Here is a 14553-nt window from a genome sequence, read left to right on the forward strand (position 1 = left end):
CAGGGCCAGTGCTCTATCCACTGCACCACCCAGCTGCCCCATATATTTCTTTATATTTATATTATATAGCTCTATGTGACCTAAACCTCAGATGCTTCTCTCCCAAAGCTCCAGCCTAATAAGCTGACCTTGGCCTGTGCTTGCCTCACCTAAGCTCCAAGCTCATGTTCTAACCCCCTCTCATCCTTTCTTTCTTTCTTTTTTTTTTTTTGGTGGGGCAATGAGGGTTAAGTGACTTGCCCAAGGTCACACAGCTAGTGTCAAATTCTAAGGACAGATTTGAACTCAGGTCCCCTTCTCATCCTTTCTCAAACTATCCCTCTCTTCATCATGCATGCGGAAGACTTGCAAAGAGAAAGTCTCATATAAACATTCACAAATATTTCAGGTGTAGGCTGGACCAGAAAACAGTGAAGAAAAAGATCATTCAACCCCTTCTTCTATGCCTTAGTAAGTAGTCTGCCCCTGTTGCTGTATCTAAAAAGAGGGACCACCAGTAAAACAAGTGTTATTTTGCTGAATATGATCAAAGGACTCATGACTTCATCTCCGCTCATGAAGAATGCAATCTTCTTCAGACTTTAGCAGTCTGTCTTCATAATTGATGTAGCTGCACACTGGCACCTGGAGGGTGACCCTAGGTCATTGATGAGCACCTCCAAACTTAGTTGGGTTGGCCTGGAAAATAGTCGCTGGGCTTTGTCAGAATCTGTCAAAACTTGCTAAAGTCTGATCCCAAATCTCCAAGCTTGCATTCTGCAGGGTAGGAGGATATCATGAACTCACTGCATAGCCTCACCAGAATGTAGTTTGGCAGGAAATCTAGCAGCAGAAGAATACTTTTACACAGTGGAAAAACGTCCCAGCCCTGCTCGAGCCAGAGTACTCTGGGAGTCAGAAGACCTGGTTTCTAGTCAAAGCTCAACCACTATTTCACCCTGTGACCTTGGACAAATTGCTTCCTTCCTCTGGGCCTCAGTGGCCTCACCTGTGAAATGGGATGACAATTGGGGTCTACTTCCACTGAGCTGAAAATTGGAAGAAATGAGAAAAATCAGGAAGCTGGGGTTTAATTCCGACCTTGCACATAAATACAAAGGACAGTTACTCCACAAGGCAGACTGGGGGTCGTTTGGGGTCGGGGTGCCGGCCTCCAGCTGGGCAGCTGCAGACAGCTGTAACACAACAGGTGAGCCGTGCCACGTGCTCCTCCGACCCGGCACCTCCCCTTCTTCCGCCCCCGCGCACCTCGAGCTCTCTGATTGGACCGCTGATGGAAGAGGGGTGTGGTTTCCAGTATACGCCGCTGGTTGGCTGGTGGGCGGGGTTAGCGAGGTTCTGCGTGGAAGATGGCGGAGCTCGAGGGGAAGCGGCCCCGAGTTCAGGTGGGCTGGTGAGACTGGCGGGATCCTGGGTTTCGTGGGGCCGCACGGCCCGGGGACGGACTGCCCGTGGGAGACGCCTCGCACTATAGAGGGTCCTCTAGTGGGTCTGCTCTCTTGGGGGCTGTAGATGATCGCGGGACCCCACGTGTGGCCTTCCTGCGACGGCGCGGAGCTGCCTTGGAGCAGGGGGCGAATGGGAGACGGAGGGACGGGGCCGGGGGCCGGGCTCATCTCGTGGCCGGGGTTCGGGCTTGGTCCGGCCTGCATCCAGGCTCAGCTTCTGCTTGAGGGAAGGGATGAATGATGTGAAGCTTCAGTCTATGACCTGCTTCCTTTCCAGGGAGAAGTACGAAAAATCGAGTGGCGGAAATTGAAGAAAGAGAGTAAGCATCTAGAGGGCAGGAGACATTTAGGAGGATGGGTTTTTAGGGTTTTATTTTTTAATTTCTAGGCATAGTATCACTCATCTCTCTTGGCATGCTGTAGAACTTAAGAACTGGAAGAAACCTTAAAGACATCTTAGTCGTGGGGGCGCTAGGTGGCGCAGTGAATAAAGCGCCGCCCTAGATTCAGGAAGAACTGAGTTCAAATGCGACCTCAGACATTTGAGGTTTACTAGCTGTGTGACCCTGGGCAAGTCACTTAACCCTCACTGCCCTACCAAAAAAAAAAAAAGACATCTTAGTCTTAACCCTCATTTTACAGAGGAGAAGTGAGGTTCTGACAGTGGAAATGACCCCACTGAAGTTTCCCAACAGACTGGAGTGGGCTTGCCATTGCACCAAACTGCTTATGTGCAGTAGACATTTTGGTGGCATTTGACATCTCTTTATTTTTTTATTTAAATTTTTATTACAACCTTTTAGTTTTGCATCACCTTGTGTTCCAAATATTTCCCTCTTCCCTTCCTTTCCTTCTCCTAAGAGCCTTTGTAACAAAGAAAGAAAGAAAGAAAGAAAGCAGTTCTGCAAAACTAACCAGCTTAACCAAGTCTGACAGTGTATCGCAGCCATAACTCCCCACCTCTTCTGCAATAGATGGAATGGAAAAACATTTAGTAAAAGCTCAATGTGTGCCAGGCAGTTTACTAAGCACTGGGCAAATAAATACAAGTAAGCAAGATTATCCCTGTCCTCAAGAAGCTTCAGTTTGATTGGGAAAGACTACACTGATAGGGGAGTGCTGAGTAGGGAGGAGTACTTGGCATCGTTGATGAGAGTACTGATGAACGTGTTAGGGTAGGAAGATGGACAGGGTTTCCTCAAAGATAGCTTGATGATACCATGATGAACATGGTAGGTCTGGGTCTAGGCTTCTTATGATGAATTCTCATCAATCAGAGGTTCAGGGTCCCAGGGCCAGAGTCCAGAGTGGAGGTTGGAGGATGGGAGTATGACCCTAGGAAGATGGTCAGCTTTAGTGGCTATAGGACAGTAGCTATCCTAAATATCCCTATAGCAATACTTCTTAAAGCCCAGGAGGGGAGAAAGAGTGGGAATGGGGCCAAGCTAACTTAACCTTATGGAATACCCGATGACTTTCTGTCTCCCATTTTCTACATGATAGATTAAGTAGCTAAATATTTATGAAAATTCAGCTAAGGTGGTCTCTGACTTTTCCCCAGGCACATAGCTCAAAAGTGACCAAGCAAGGACTCCCTGATTCCCAGGCCTGGGCCCCTTCCTCCATTGTTTTGAAAAATGTGCTAAATGTTTCAGTGATCATTTTATAAGTGTTTTTATTTATCCTTGATTTTTTACATTTTTGCCAGCATTTTGTTAAGCTGATTTTAAGTCTTTGATAGGCAACATGACAGTGGGAAAACTACTGGACTGGGGAGTCTCCAGATTTGAGTTTGAGTCTTTACTCATGTCACTGGGCAAGTCACTGAGTCTTTCAGAGTCTCAGTTTGCTCATCTGTAAAATTGAGAGAATTATGCTTAAGCTTCCCATCTCAAAGCAAACTACAAAGCACTATATAAATGTGAGTTTGTATCCCACAAAATTTACATCGTTTGGAACTTGCTGTTCAATTTTCTGCATCTCCCTCAGGATTTTCCCATGACCCTCAGCTTTCAGAAATGTTATCCTTAGGCCAGTGCTACCCCTGTCCCCACCCCAAATCCATCTGATCATCCCCATCCCCCATTTGAACATCTTCTTTACAGGAAAAGAAGAGAAGAAGAAATGGAGGGAGCTGAAGATGATAAAGAAGTTGGAGAAGCAGCGGGCTCAGGAAGAGGCAGAGAAGCAGAAAGAGCAGGCTGAGGAAACACACAAGCAAGCAAATGGTATCTCCCAGAGGTCCTTCTGCCCAGGAAGGAGTGTGTCCCAGGAAATCCATCGGGGACCTGCTCTTTAGTTCTGTTGACTTTTTGTTGTCTGCACTAGGCCTGTGGCAGTGGGTATCTCCTTTTGGAGATGTGGACAAGGTTGTTCAGTGGTCACATCTTCCCCAACAATCACCAATCCACCACCACCACGGCCACTCTTTTACTCACTGGTCACCCTGTGTCACTTCCCACCATTAGAACATCATACAAGCACAGCCTCTCAGGATGGGAAAGGGACCTGAGAATCTAGGCCCGGTCCCTGCATTATACAGGAGAGGAAACTAAGGCCAAGGGAGGGAAAGTGGTTCCCTGAGGTCACACAAGAAGTTAGTAGAACCAGGATTAGAACTGGAGTTTCTAGAGTTACTGTCCTTTGCTGAAGATACTTGGAGGTCATTTCAATAATTCACACCTTTCCAGTGAACAAGACCCTCAGAGATTTGGAGAAGGGTCTGGAATGGGAAGAAGGCAGCCTCAGTGTGTGTGTGGTCCTGGAGACAGCATGAGGGAAGCGGGGAGCTAGGGAAAGAGCCCTGGGGTGAGGTTTCAGGAGATGTAGTTTCTATGCCCAGTTCAGGGACATTCACTGTATAAATCATGGGAAGTCACTCTTCCCCCCCACACCCCTCACCTTTGACTCCTCCAGGGCGATCCTATACCCTGAGTGTGGCCCTCCCTGGCTCCATCCTCAACAACGCCCAGTCTCTGGAGCTTCGAACCTATCTGGCTGGCCAGATTGCCCGGGCCTGTGCCATCTTCTGTGTGGACGAGATTGTGGTGTTTGATGAAGAGGGTGAAGATGCCAAGTAAGGAACCCTCCAGGCCAGGGGGGAGGGAGCAGTGTTGAGAGAAGGGTGGGGGAAGAGGGCCTTTGCTTGCTCAGCACATACTGGTGGCCCCCCATGGAGGTCAGGACCCAGAATCCAAGAACATTCCAGCCAAATGAGAGAGGAACAGAGTCCTGTTTCCTGGGCAGAGAAGGTGAGGGATCCCTCCTTCCTTCCCTCCTGCCCAGAAGCATTTGGAGGAGCTGAGCTTCGGAGTCAGCTAACCCTTCATCCCCTTCCAGGAGTGTCGAGGGGGAATTTGTTGGCATTGGCAAAAAAGGACAGGCCTCTGTGCAGCTGGCTCGAATTCTCCAGTACTTGGAATGCCCACAGTAAGAAGAAACCTGTGCTGGGGGGAAGGGGGACAAGGAAGCAGGAGGAGAAGGGGGAAAGCCTGCCCCAGAGAATCCCCCGGACCCTGCCTCTTTTGCTGGGAAGACCCCTGGGTCCCAAACCCAGAATGAAAGGGCAGAGGGGAGGATTGGGGAGCAGGACCAGGAAGAGGGAAGGTGCTTGAGGCTGGACTGGAGGGGAAATTCTCCTCTAGGAATTGACTGAGAACTGTGTCCTAGGTACCTGAGAAAAGCCTTCTTCCCCAAACACCAGGATCTGCAGTTTGCAGGTAAGAACTCAGTTGTGCTTCTGTGTCATCACCCCCCCCCCCAATCCCTGTCGCTGTGTCTGAAAGAAAAACTTTCTTGGAGTCCAAAGACCAAGCTCATGCTCCACCCACAACCCCCTTTTAAGAGAAAGCTCATTGTGTGACCCTGAACAAATCACCTTCAGCACTCTGAACCTTAGTTCCCTCATTTGTAAAGTGAAGATAATACTTGCAGTATTTTCACAGGCTTGTGAGGAACATGCTTTGCAAACCTTAAAGCTATATACGAAATGTGAGAATCCAAGTGATAGGTGTCAGGTGGATTTCCTAAGGGAAGGTTGGGACTTTACACTTTACGTGTTTGATCTTGGTAAGTCAAAGCCATAGAGAGCAAATGCCACCTTCATTCACTTCCCCATTGTGGGCCTCAGTTTCCTCCTTGGTTAAAATGTGCATACTTGACCACTTGGTGTTCAAAGTTATTTCCAGCTAAGGCGTTCTCTGACTTTTCCCCAGTCACATAGCTCAAAAGCAACCAAGCAAAGGACTAGAATGCAGGCCTCTTGACTAACCAAGCCTGGGCCCCTTCCTCCATCCCATAGGGCGCTCTGGAGTTTCTCCTAGTGTCCTATGGCCACCTTCAGTTCCCTTCTCTTTCCTTAGGGCTGCTGAATCCCCTAGACAGTCCTCATCATGTGAGACAGGAGGAGGTTTTGGAGTACCGGGAAGGCATTGTGTTAGACAGGCCTACCCGGCCTGGACGGGGTTCCTTCGTTAACTGTGGCATGAAAAAGGTACTGTGCCTGGGGCCCCACGCCTGGAGGACTGGTTTTCACCAGCTTAGCATGATGCCTTTTGCATATCTAATTTTCCCAGATCTTTACTCAGGGTGGGAATGGGGGAGATTACTTGCTCATATTCAGACACAGTCTCTTCCTTCTATAGGAGGTACAGATAGACAAGAACCTAGAACCTGGTTTGAGAGTCACTGTGCGGTTGGACCAGCAGCAGATCTCAGGTATCCTGTTCCCCCACCTCACCCTGCCCTCCAACCTAGCGCCTCTCATGAGGCTTAAAACAGACCCAGGGGCTTAGATAGGTCCCTGCTTAGGATGACACTAACTCCCAGCTGAAAGTGTAACCTTCCCCCTCAGATTATCTCAGTCCAATTTGTCTGGATATCCTTTGCTTCTGTCACGCCTTACCTACATATCATATGGACTAGGTTCTCCCTATTAAATGATAAGCTCCTTAAAGGACATTTTCATTTTTGTATCACCAGTGACTAGTACATAATGGGCATTTGATTGTGGGATTTTGCCTCATGACTGCCAGGACCGTGCATTTTCTGTATTTTTCTATCTCCTTCAGAGGCTAGCACAGTCCTCTGCATACAGGAAGCACTCAGCAAATGTTTATTGAATAAATTGCCTCTAGTTGGAAGTCCTTCTTAGGGTTGGGCTTGCAGAAGGGTCCTGGGGTTTATGGGAGGAGAGGTCCCCCAATCTTCTTCATAGTCTTCTTCCTTCTTCCCTTCCAGAGAGCAAGAGCCTCAAGGGACGAGTAGTATCAAGCCAGGAACCCCGCACCCACGCTGGTCTCTACTGGGGCTACAGTGTCCGCCTGGCCTCCTGTCTCAGTGAGTACTTGATCCTCTGACCCACAGTAGGCCATTGACTGATGTGCCCAAAAGAACAATGGCCTGACAATCAGGAGATTTTCCAAGTCCAATCCTGGCTGTGCCCCTTATCTCTATGTGACTTAGGACAAATTACTTACCAGCTTTGGGTTTCTGTTTTCCCATTTGTAAAATTGGAGGGGGGGGGCATATGTGCGTGTGGAAGCTTTCTTTTTTTTTTTTTTAAACATATTTATTATTTTCTCCAATAGCCTTGGCCTTCATTCTCTTGAGTGGGGGGGGCAGGGCAATGAGGGTTAAGTGACTTACCCAAGGTCACACAGCTAGTAAGTGCCAAGTGTCTGAGGCCAGATTTGAACTTTAGGTCCTCCTGAATCCAGTGTCAGTACTTTATCCACTGTGCCACTTAGCTGTTCCCTGTGTAAGCTTTCTAAGGCCCTCTGTACAGCAGAAGGAATGCTGGATTGGAGTCAAAAGACCTGGGTTTGAATATGAATTTGGTTATTTACAAACTGTTTGGCCTGGGCAAGTTAACCTCTCTCTATTGGTTTCCTCATTTGACCAGGTTGGGGGTTCTTAATCTTTCTTGTGCCACCCGCCCCTCTAGCATACTGGTAAAGCCAGGGTGTGTACACATACATACATATAGACACACATACACACAAATGCATATATAATGTTTGTTATCAAGAAAACTACTTATATTGAAATAGTTAAAATGTGTTTTTTTTAAGTTTATAAACCTTAAGTTAAGAACCCCTGGACTTGTTTGATCATGTGGGACTCTGTGACTCCATTTGGAGTTTTCTTGGCAAAGATACTGGAGTGGTTTGCCATTTTCTTCTCTGGCTTATTTTACAGTTGCGGAAACTGAGGCAAACAGGGTTAAATGACTTGCCCAGGGTCACACAGCTAGTATGTGTCTGAGGCCAGATTTGAACTCAGATCTTCCTGACTTCAGGCCCAGAGTTCTATCCACATCACGTAGCTGCCCTTCCACCTCTAACACCCAGTCGTTATAAGTTTTTTCTTCTTGACCCAGGCTGGGCACCATCCAGGAAGGTGGGTCTCAGAATTCGATGCCATCCTCAGAGTGGGAGGGAGAAGAGGTTATCTGAGCTGGCTCTCCAGTCTTAGCTAAGCTGGACTCTGTTCTCCAGGTGCGGTGTTTGCTGAGGGTCCCTTTAAGGATGGCTACGACCTGACCATTGGAACCTCAGAGCGAGGGGAGGATCTGACCTCAGTCCAGCTTCCCAACTTCAAGTGAGCCATAGGCAGAAAGGGGGTGGGTGGGGAATGAGAGGTCGGAGGAAGCAAGATACTGAGGATCTAAAAAATTGGCTGATGTTCTGGTGCTCCGGTCCCTGTGTCCCTCATCTCATGTCCCTTCCCAGCCCAAATGCAGAAAGAATGGGTTATCTCCCTGCCCATTTTACCCCTTGCCCCATCACCCCCAAAGCCCTGGGCCTCCACCCCAGGAGGAGGCCTGACATCACTTGTCAGTTACCAGTTCCCTGCTGTGTGCCAGGTGCTGAGATAAGCCAGAGAACATAGTCTCTGCCTCTGATAGACTTTTACCCAGCTGGGGAGATGAAGTGACTTGGGATGGGAGGGCTGGCTGACAGAACCTCCCAGGTAGGAGGTTCTCCCAGGGCCAGCTGCTCTGATACATGCCTGAAGAGGAACCCTCAGCAGTCTCCCTGCCAGGTGTTCATCTGCTGTCTGGAGAATGCCAGAGATGGAGAACTCACGACTTACCTCTTCTGTTTTTGTTTTTTAAAGACAACTTTAAACGACTTAAGAACTCAGATCAATGCAGCCACCTCTTTCTGAGAAGGTTTTCCTTATGAGCCAATGTCAGCCTCACGAGAGTTTCCATCAGGAGCTCCTTCTTCTGTCCTCTCTTCCCAAGATGAGCAGTCAATCCTCCTTCCCCCCAACAGCTTTTTTTTTTTTTTAGTGAGGCAATTGGGGTTGTGACTTGCCCAGAGTCACACAGCTAGTAAGTATTAAGTGTCTGAGGCTGGATTTGAACTCAGGTACTCCTGACTCCAGGGTCGGTGCTCTATCCACTGCGCCCCCCACAACAGTTCTTTAGATACTCAAGGGCTACAGTGATCTGGTCTCTGAAGTCTTCTCTCTGCCACTGTAAAGGCCACATGTGGAGAGTTGTGGTTATTTGTGTGGTACTTTAGACATTCCAAGAAGCAATGGTTAGAGAGGCTTCCTGAGGGAGGGTGATGTGACCTGGGCTGTGAGGCCTGAATAAGTCTTGAGAACACCCAGTTTGAGCACCTGGTTCCACCCTCCCCTGCCCTCTGCTTATCTCTTTTCTCTTTCCTTCCAGCCATGCCATTGTGGTGTTTGGGGGCCTACAGGGACTGGAGGCTGGTGTTGAGGCTGATCCCAACCTAGAGGTTACTGATCCCAGTGTGCTCTTTGACTTCTATCTCAACACCTGTCCAGGACAGGGCAGCCGCACCATTCGTACTGAGGTAAGAGTTCTGGTGCCCTTTCTCCCATGGCTTCCACCTTCCTATGACACTGCTTCCTTTCCCACAGGCCAGGGCTGTACCCTGAACTGTCCTGAAAACCCTTTCCCCTGAAGAATTGCTCTTGCCTCCTTTCCCATTGAGCATATTGGCCGGCAGTATGTATCTCTTGGTACACTTCTAGACTAAGATTTCTTAGCAGCAGCAGCTTGTGGAGGAAGGGGGCAGGGGAGGGTTCCTTTCTCCTTTTATCATTGCCTCTCACCTCCCCAGGTGTCCTTTGCCCATCTGAAGCTGGTGCTCTTGGCTGTAGATGGAAAGATGAAGTCATAGAATAATAAATGTTAGAATGAGGAGTTCATTTGGAAATGAGTCTTACCCCGTCATTTCACAAATTTGGAAATGTGACTAAAGAGGTTACTTAGGTAGAAACTGAACACATTCCAGAAAGATGGTTCCTTCCATGTCAGGATGATACTGGCATCTCCTGAGCATATACTTTATGGGGGGATTGTGGGATGGGGGCTTCTGCCAATCAGTACTGCCAAGTTAGGTCTTTCTACTCTCTTCCATTCCAGGAAGCCATCCTCATCTCCTTGGCTACTCTTCGACCTCAGATCACTGTGGCTGGGGCTCGACCTGACTGAAGGCATCACTAGATGCTGCTCTTAAGACTGACTGTGGCACTGACTCACCTGCTGTTGGCCAGCACATCTGCTGGCAGGAGGCCTCGGGACCTGATCTGCCAGTTGCAAGACAGATTGGAACCAGTTCTTCTTGGGGACCCTGCCCGGCCCACAGGCAGGAGGGATGATGGAGGTCCTAACAATTAGCTGATAAATAAAGTGGGGCAGTTCCCCTTCCTTTTCATAGCTTGCTTTTACAAGCCCTTTATATTCCAGTTTCATGCTGTGCATAACAGCAGCTCTTTACAGTTTCTTAAGCACCTTCATAGCAGTCACCTCAATAGCCATTAAGTGCAGAGCACTGTACCATCAAGGACGTTTAAGTGGTCTTCATGCCTCCTGTGAGGTAGGCAGGGCAGTAATTATTCCCACTTTATAAGGGAGGAAACAGGTTTCAGAGTCCAATGCACTCACCACCGCATTACACTGCCTACAGATGAGGCTCAAATGCAGTGGGAAAGTAATAGCTGCAAAAATGGAAGCCCCACTAGGCTGAGGCTGCGATGAAAGGTATGCAAGGCCCTCTATGACCAGAAGGTGGAAGCACAGGTGAGCTTGTCCTGCCTCCATGAAAGTGGGCGCATTTCCAGACGTGACCATGAGGCGGCAGCACTAGGCCTCTTACACATAGCTTCACTTGGATGTCTGGACCGAACTTGTCCTAGGCAAGCTCCCTGCTCCCCAGACCAGCTTCCTAGGGACTCTGTTAAAGCTTCGAGGAGAGACCTCTGTGCTTCCGTACATGTCACTACTCTTAGTCTGTCTTCAGGCTGTTTCCTATTCCCATTGTAACATTTCCTCCAAGCCTGGGCAGGCTTTCTTCCTTAAGAGTCTTGGGAAGGAGCTCTTCATGTCAGTCATCTGTGGCTCTGGAGAGGCAGATTCAGGCAGACGATGAGGACAGAAGCCAGATTGCTGGGGATTAAATATGGGGGAAAACTGAGGTAGGTAGTATATTTCAGGAAAGACGCAGGGTAAAGGGGCAAGGGCCAGGAGCCAGAAGAATCCAGGCATTCAAGGGAAGGGAATTTTCTGGCTGTTTAAGGATAAGAAGGCAAATTTTTTTTCATGCCAAGGGGAAAGAATTAGGAAGGAAATTGAAGATGATGGAGAAGGAACAATTAAAGGAACAAGGGAGGGGCAGTTAGGTGGTACAGTGGATAAAGCACTGGCCTTGGATTCAGGGGGACCCGATTTCAAAACCAGCCTCAGACACTTGACACTAGCTGTGTGACCCTGGGCAAGTCACTTAACCCTCATTGCCTCCGAAAAAAAGGAACAAGGGATGGGAGGTGGGAGTGGAAGAAGAGATGGTTCTAGAGTAGGGGGAAAAGATTAACTTTGGGAAGGTATATTTCAGTGGATTTGTTATCTCCCCAATGAAGGTACTCTCCCCTGGTGCAAGTTATAGGCAGTCAGTCCATGCCTTCTTATCCTGTGCAACTCTTGTCTGTGTCCACGAGAGGTAGCACGACATGGTAGATAGGGCACAAAACTTGGTCAGGGAAATCTGGATTCAGATCCCACCTTGGACACTAAATGTGTGACCCTGGGCAACTTAACCTCTCTGGGCTTCAGTTTACTTATGTGTAAAACAAGGAGGTTGAACTCACATCTAAGATCCCTTCCAGCCTTACAGTCATGATCCTAGAGGCATCCCTTCAAGGGCCCAGTTATATGGTAAAATACTGAAAAAGTGCCCCTTAAATATATTCGAATGTTTCTCTAGGGGATTCCTGTGGCACCAGGGTATCCAATAAGTCTGGGATGGATAATTCAATGAGTCCCTGCCAAGACAAAGGGCGTCCCAATAAATTCTGGAAAATACCACCACGGTGTTACCTAGGAATGACACTGACCCCCTCAGTTCTCTCTAGGGCTTTCTCTTTTCCTGGGACAAACCCATTTGCTCCACCTGAACTCACTTCAACAGGTTGTTACCAGGAGGCAGCTACAACCACAGGCAGTGGCTACTTGGATTCTCGTGGCCCAGCACGGCCCCCTGAAATTTATCTATAGCTGGAGAAAACTCTCAGCCCGTATTTTTGTGTGTTTTTCTGCTCCAAGGGTACTTTTATTGCTATTTTTTGGGTGATTGTATCAGGAGCTCTGTGCATTTAATGTCTTTCCTCCACAATCTTGGCTCCACCCTGCCCCTTGTTTGATTGATTGATTGATTTTTTGCAGGGCAATGAGGGTTAAGTGACTTGCCCAGGGTCACACAGCTAGTAAGTGTCAGGTGTCTGAGGCTGGATTTGAACTTAGGTCCTCCTGAATCCAGGGCTGGTGCTTTATCCATTGCACCACCTAGCTGCCCCGCTACTTGGATTCTCAATGATAAGGGATACTCTTCACTGTAGCTCCTGAGCCCCACATTGATGAGTTTACAATTTATACAGTATCAAACACCATGATACCATTAACTCTTTTTTTGGTTGTTTTGTTTTGTTTTGTTGCAGGGCAATGGGGGTTAAGTGACTTGCCCAGGGTCACACAGCTAGTGTCAGGTGTCTGAGGCCGGATTTGAACTCAGGTACTCCTGAATCCAGGGCCAGTGCTTTAACCACTGTGCCATCTAGCTGCCCCCCCATTAACTCTTAAAGGTAAAACTTTTACTAAATGACAAGGCAAAAGCAATTTATTCATTAGAAAATAAAAGCATGCACAATCATAACATTTTCTCAACAGAAAGCAAGATGTTTACTCAATAAAAGCAGGAGCATAAATGATGGCAATGTAGCAGCCCACTCATAAATCAGGACCACACTTTTCCACCAATGCATAGCACTAGTTGGGGAGAGTGGGCATATAAAAAAAAACTTCTTCAGAAAGGCAAAAGAGTAGGGAGACACATGCTTAGGACAATGCATAGCTGGAAGGCAAGCATTGATGTTCTAGGTTTCTTTAGAGATGTACTTCCCTGCTATCTGCACCCAGTCTGGTTCTCACAGGTCTCTGCTAATCAAAACTGCTTATCTGCTCTCCCCAGCCACTGAAACTGTGACAAACTCCAAACATATGGCCTCACTTGACAGGGTGCCAAGAAAGCGTTACATTTTTTCAGTGCAATGCAATTCCCTAATGCCAGAAAACTGCAGAGCTCTAATAGATCTGTTCCAGAGTAGTCTTTCTTAAGCTTTGTAGATAGAGGGTCATACAACTTTCTCCACCCAGCTCTTCAAATAGCAGGGGATCCTGTTTTATCCAATCAGCTCTTAACAAAAAGCCACATCTCACAGCAAAATATACACAAAACGGGGCAGTTAGGTGGTGCAGTGGATAAAGCACCAGTCTTGGATTCAGGAGGACATGAGTTCAAATCTGACCTCAGTCACTTGACACACTAGCTGTGTGACCCTGGGCAAGTCATAGCCCCAATTGCCTCACCAAAAAATAAATAATAATAATAATAATAATACACAAAACTTGTCTTTCTCCCTCGGGTCCCTCCCCCCAAAACCAGAGGACTAGGACCACCACCCAGGCAGACACCTAAAAGTTTTCCACCTCTCGAGACAATCTTGTCTTTCTCCGGCCGAAGCAAAGCACTATTTTTCTGCCAATAAAACAGGTGCAGATTCTGCTTGTCAGCTTTAATCAGCTCCTGTCAGCTAATCTTGTGCAGTCAGTCTCCTTTCCTGCCTCTGTGTTCATCAGGGTCATCTCTTAACCTTTCTTTTCCTTCCTTCGTTCTTATGCTTCTAATACTTCAAATTAGGGTCTCCTTGGAAGCAGCCTATCTCTGAGTTAAGAAACTCAAAAATTCTATATTTGTCAGGTATGGCCAGGAGTCTTGTATAATCTTCCCATAGTCCCCAAATATTTTGTAATTTATCAGCTATGTCCTTCATGAGTCAGAAGGCACATGCAAATGAGCTGATGTACCACAATGCCCTGCAGCCATCATTACCTCAGTCAGTGCTCTGGCTTTAAACAGGTCCTCTCAGGGAATTTATCTGAGAGACAGTTCTCTCTCAAGTCTTCCTCAGATGTCTCTATGTCTTCTCAACATTTTATCAGGTCATCTGTTGAATGAAGCTGGATAGAGACAGAGACTGAAAATTTAGCACTGGTGGGCTGGGTTGGTATTTATTGATTTACTGATCAGGCTGGACAGAGTTACCTGGTGAGTAGTTCATTTGAGAAAACTTTCTCAATATGAATTAGCTCTGCGAAATGGCAGCAAAAACATTCATGAGATTTCTTGCTACCTTAATTACAAATACAATGCCCAGAGAAGAGTTTGTGATGTTCTTTGAGATGATAAGATGATATCTGGAGCACAGTCTTTAGTTTGGGGCAAGCCTTTAAGGGCAAGTTTCAAATCAACTCAAATCAATGTTTTAAGTCCAATTCAGTGGGAGATACCATACTCCATCCCAAACCTCCCACTCCCACGGAAGAGACATTGTGATTGTGGGGTTATTCCTGAGTATGGGGTTGGTGAAGCCTGCTAATTACTATTTTAACTAATCATTTCTGCTAAGTGCTAGGAGTCTAACTAGTCTCTTCTATACTGCTAACTTCTGAAAAGTTTCAGTTATCCCATCCTTTGTATTCTCTGATTCTTATATTTTAAAAGGAACACTG

The 14553-nt window shown here is 47.4% G+C and overlaps 1 protein-coding gene across 1 annotated transcript; it reads left to right on the forward strand.

Annotated features, from left to right (window-relative positions):
• The first annotated feature begins 1301 nt into the window (after positions 1–1301).
• Positions 1302–10149, forward strand: SPOUT1 (SPOUT domain containing methyltransferase 1). Its single transcript, XM_043983002.1, has 12 exons — positions 1302–1385; positions 1726–1768; positions 3554–3676; positions 4365–4524; positions 4788–4877; positions 5118–5167; positions 5810–5940; positions 6092–6164; positions 6687–6785; positions 7946–8048; positions 9133–9280; positions 9856–10149. The coding sequence occupies exons 1-12, from the start codon at positions 1350–1352 to the stop codon at positions 9922–9924; spliced, it is 1125 nt and encodes a 374-aa protein (XP_043838937.1). The 5' UTR covers positions 1302–1349; the 3' UTR covers positions 9925–10149.
• The last annotated feature ends 4404 nt before the right edge of the window (positions 10150–14553 follow it).

The sequence above is a fragment of the Dromiciops gliroides genome, chromosome 2, assembly GCF_019393635.1.
Source record: "Dromiciops gliroides isolate mDroGli1 chromosome 2, mDroGli1.pri, whole genome shotgun sequence".
In the NCBI taxonomy this organism is placed as follows: Eukaryota; Metazoa; Chordata; class Mammalia; order Microbiotheria; family Microbiotheriidae; genus Dromiciops; species Dromiciops gliroides.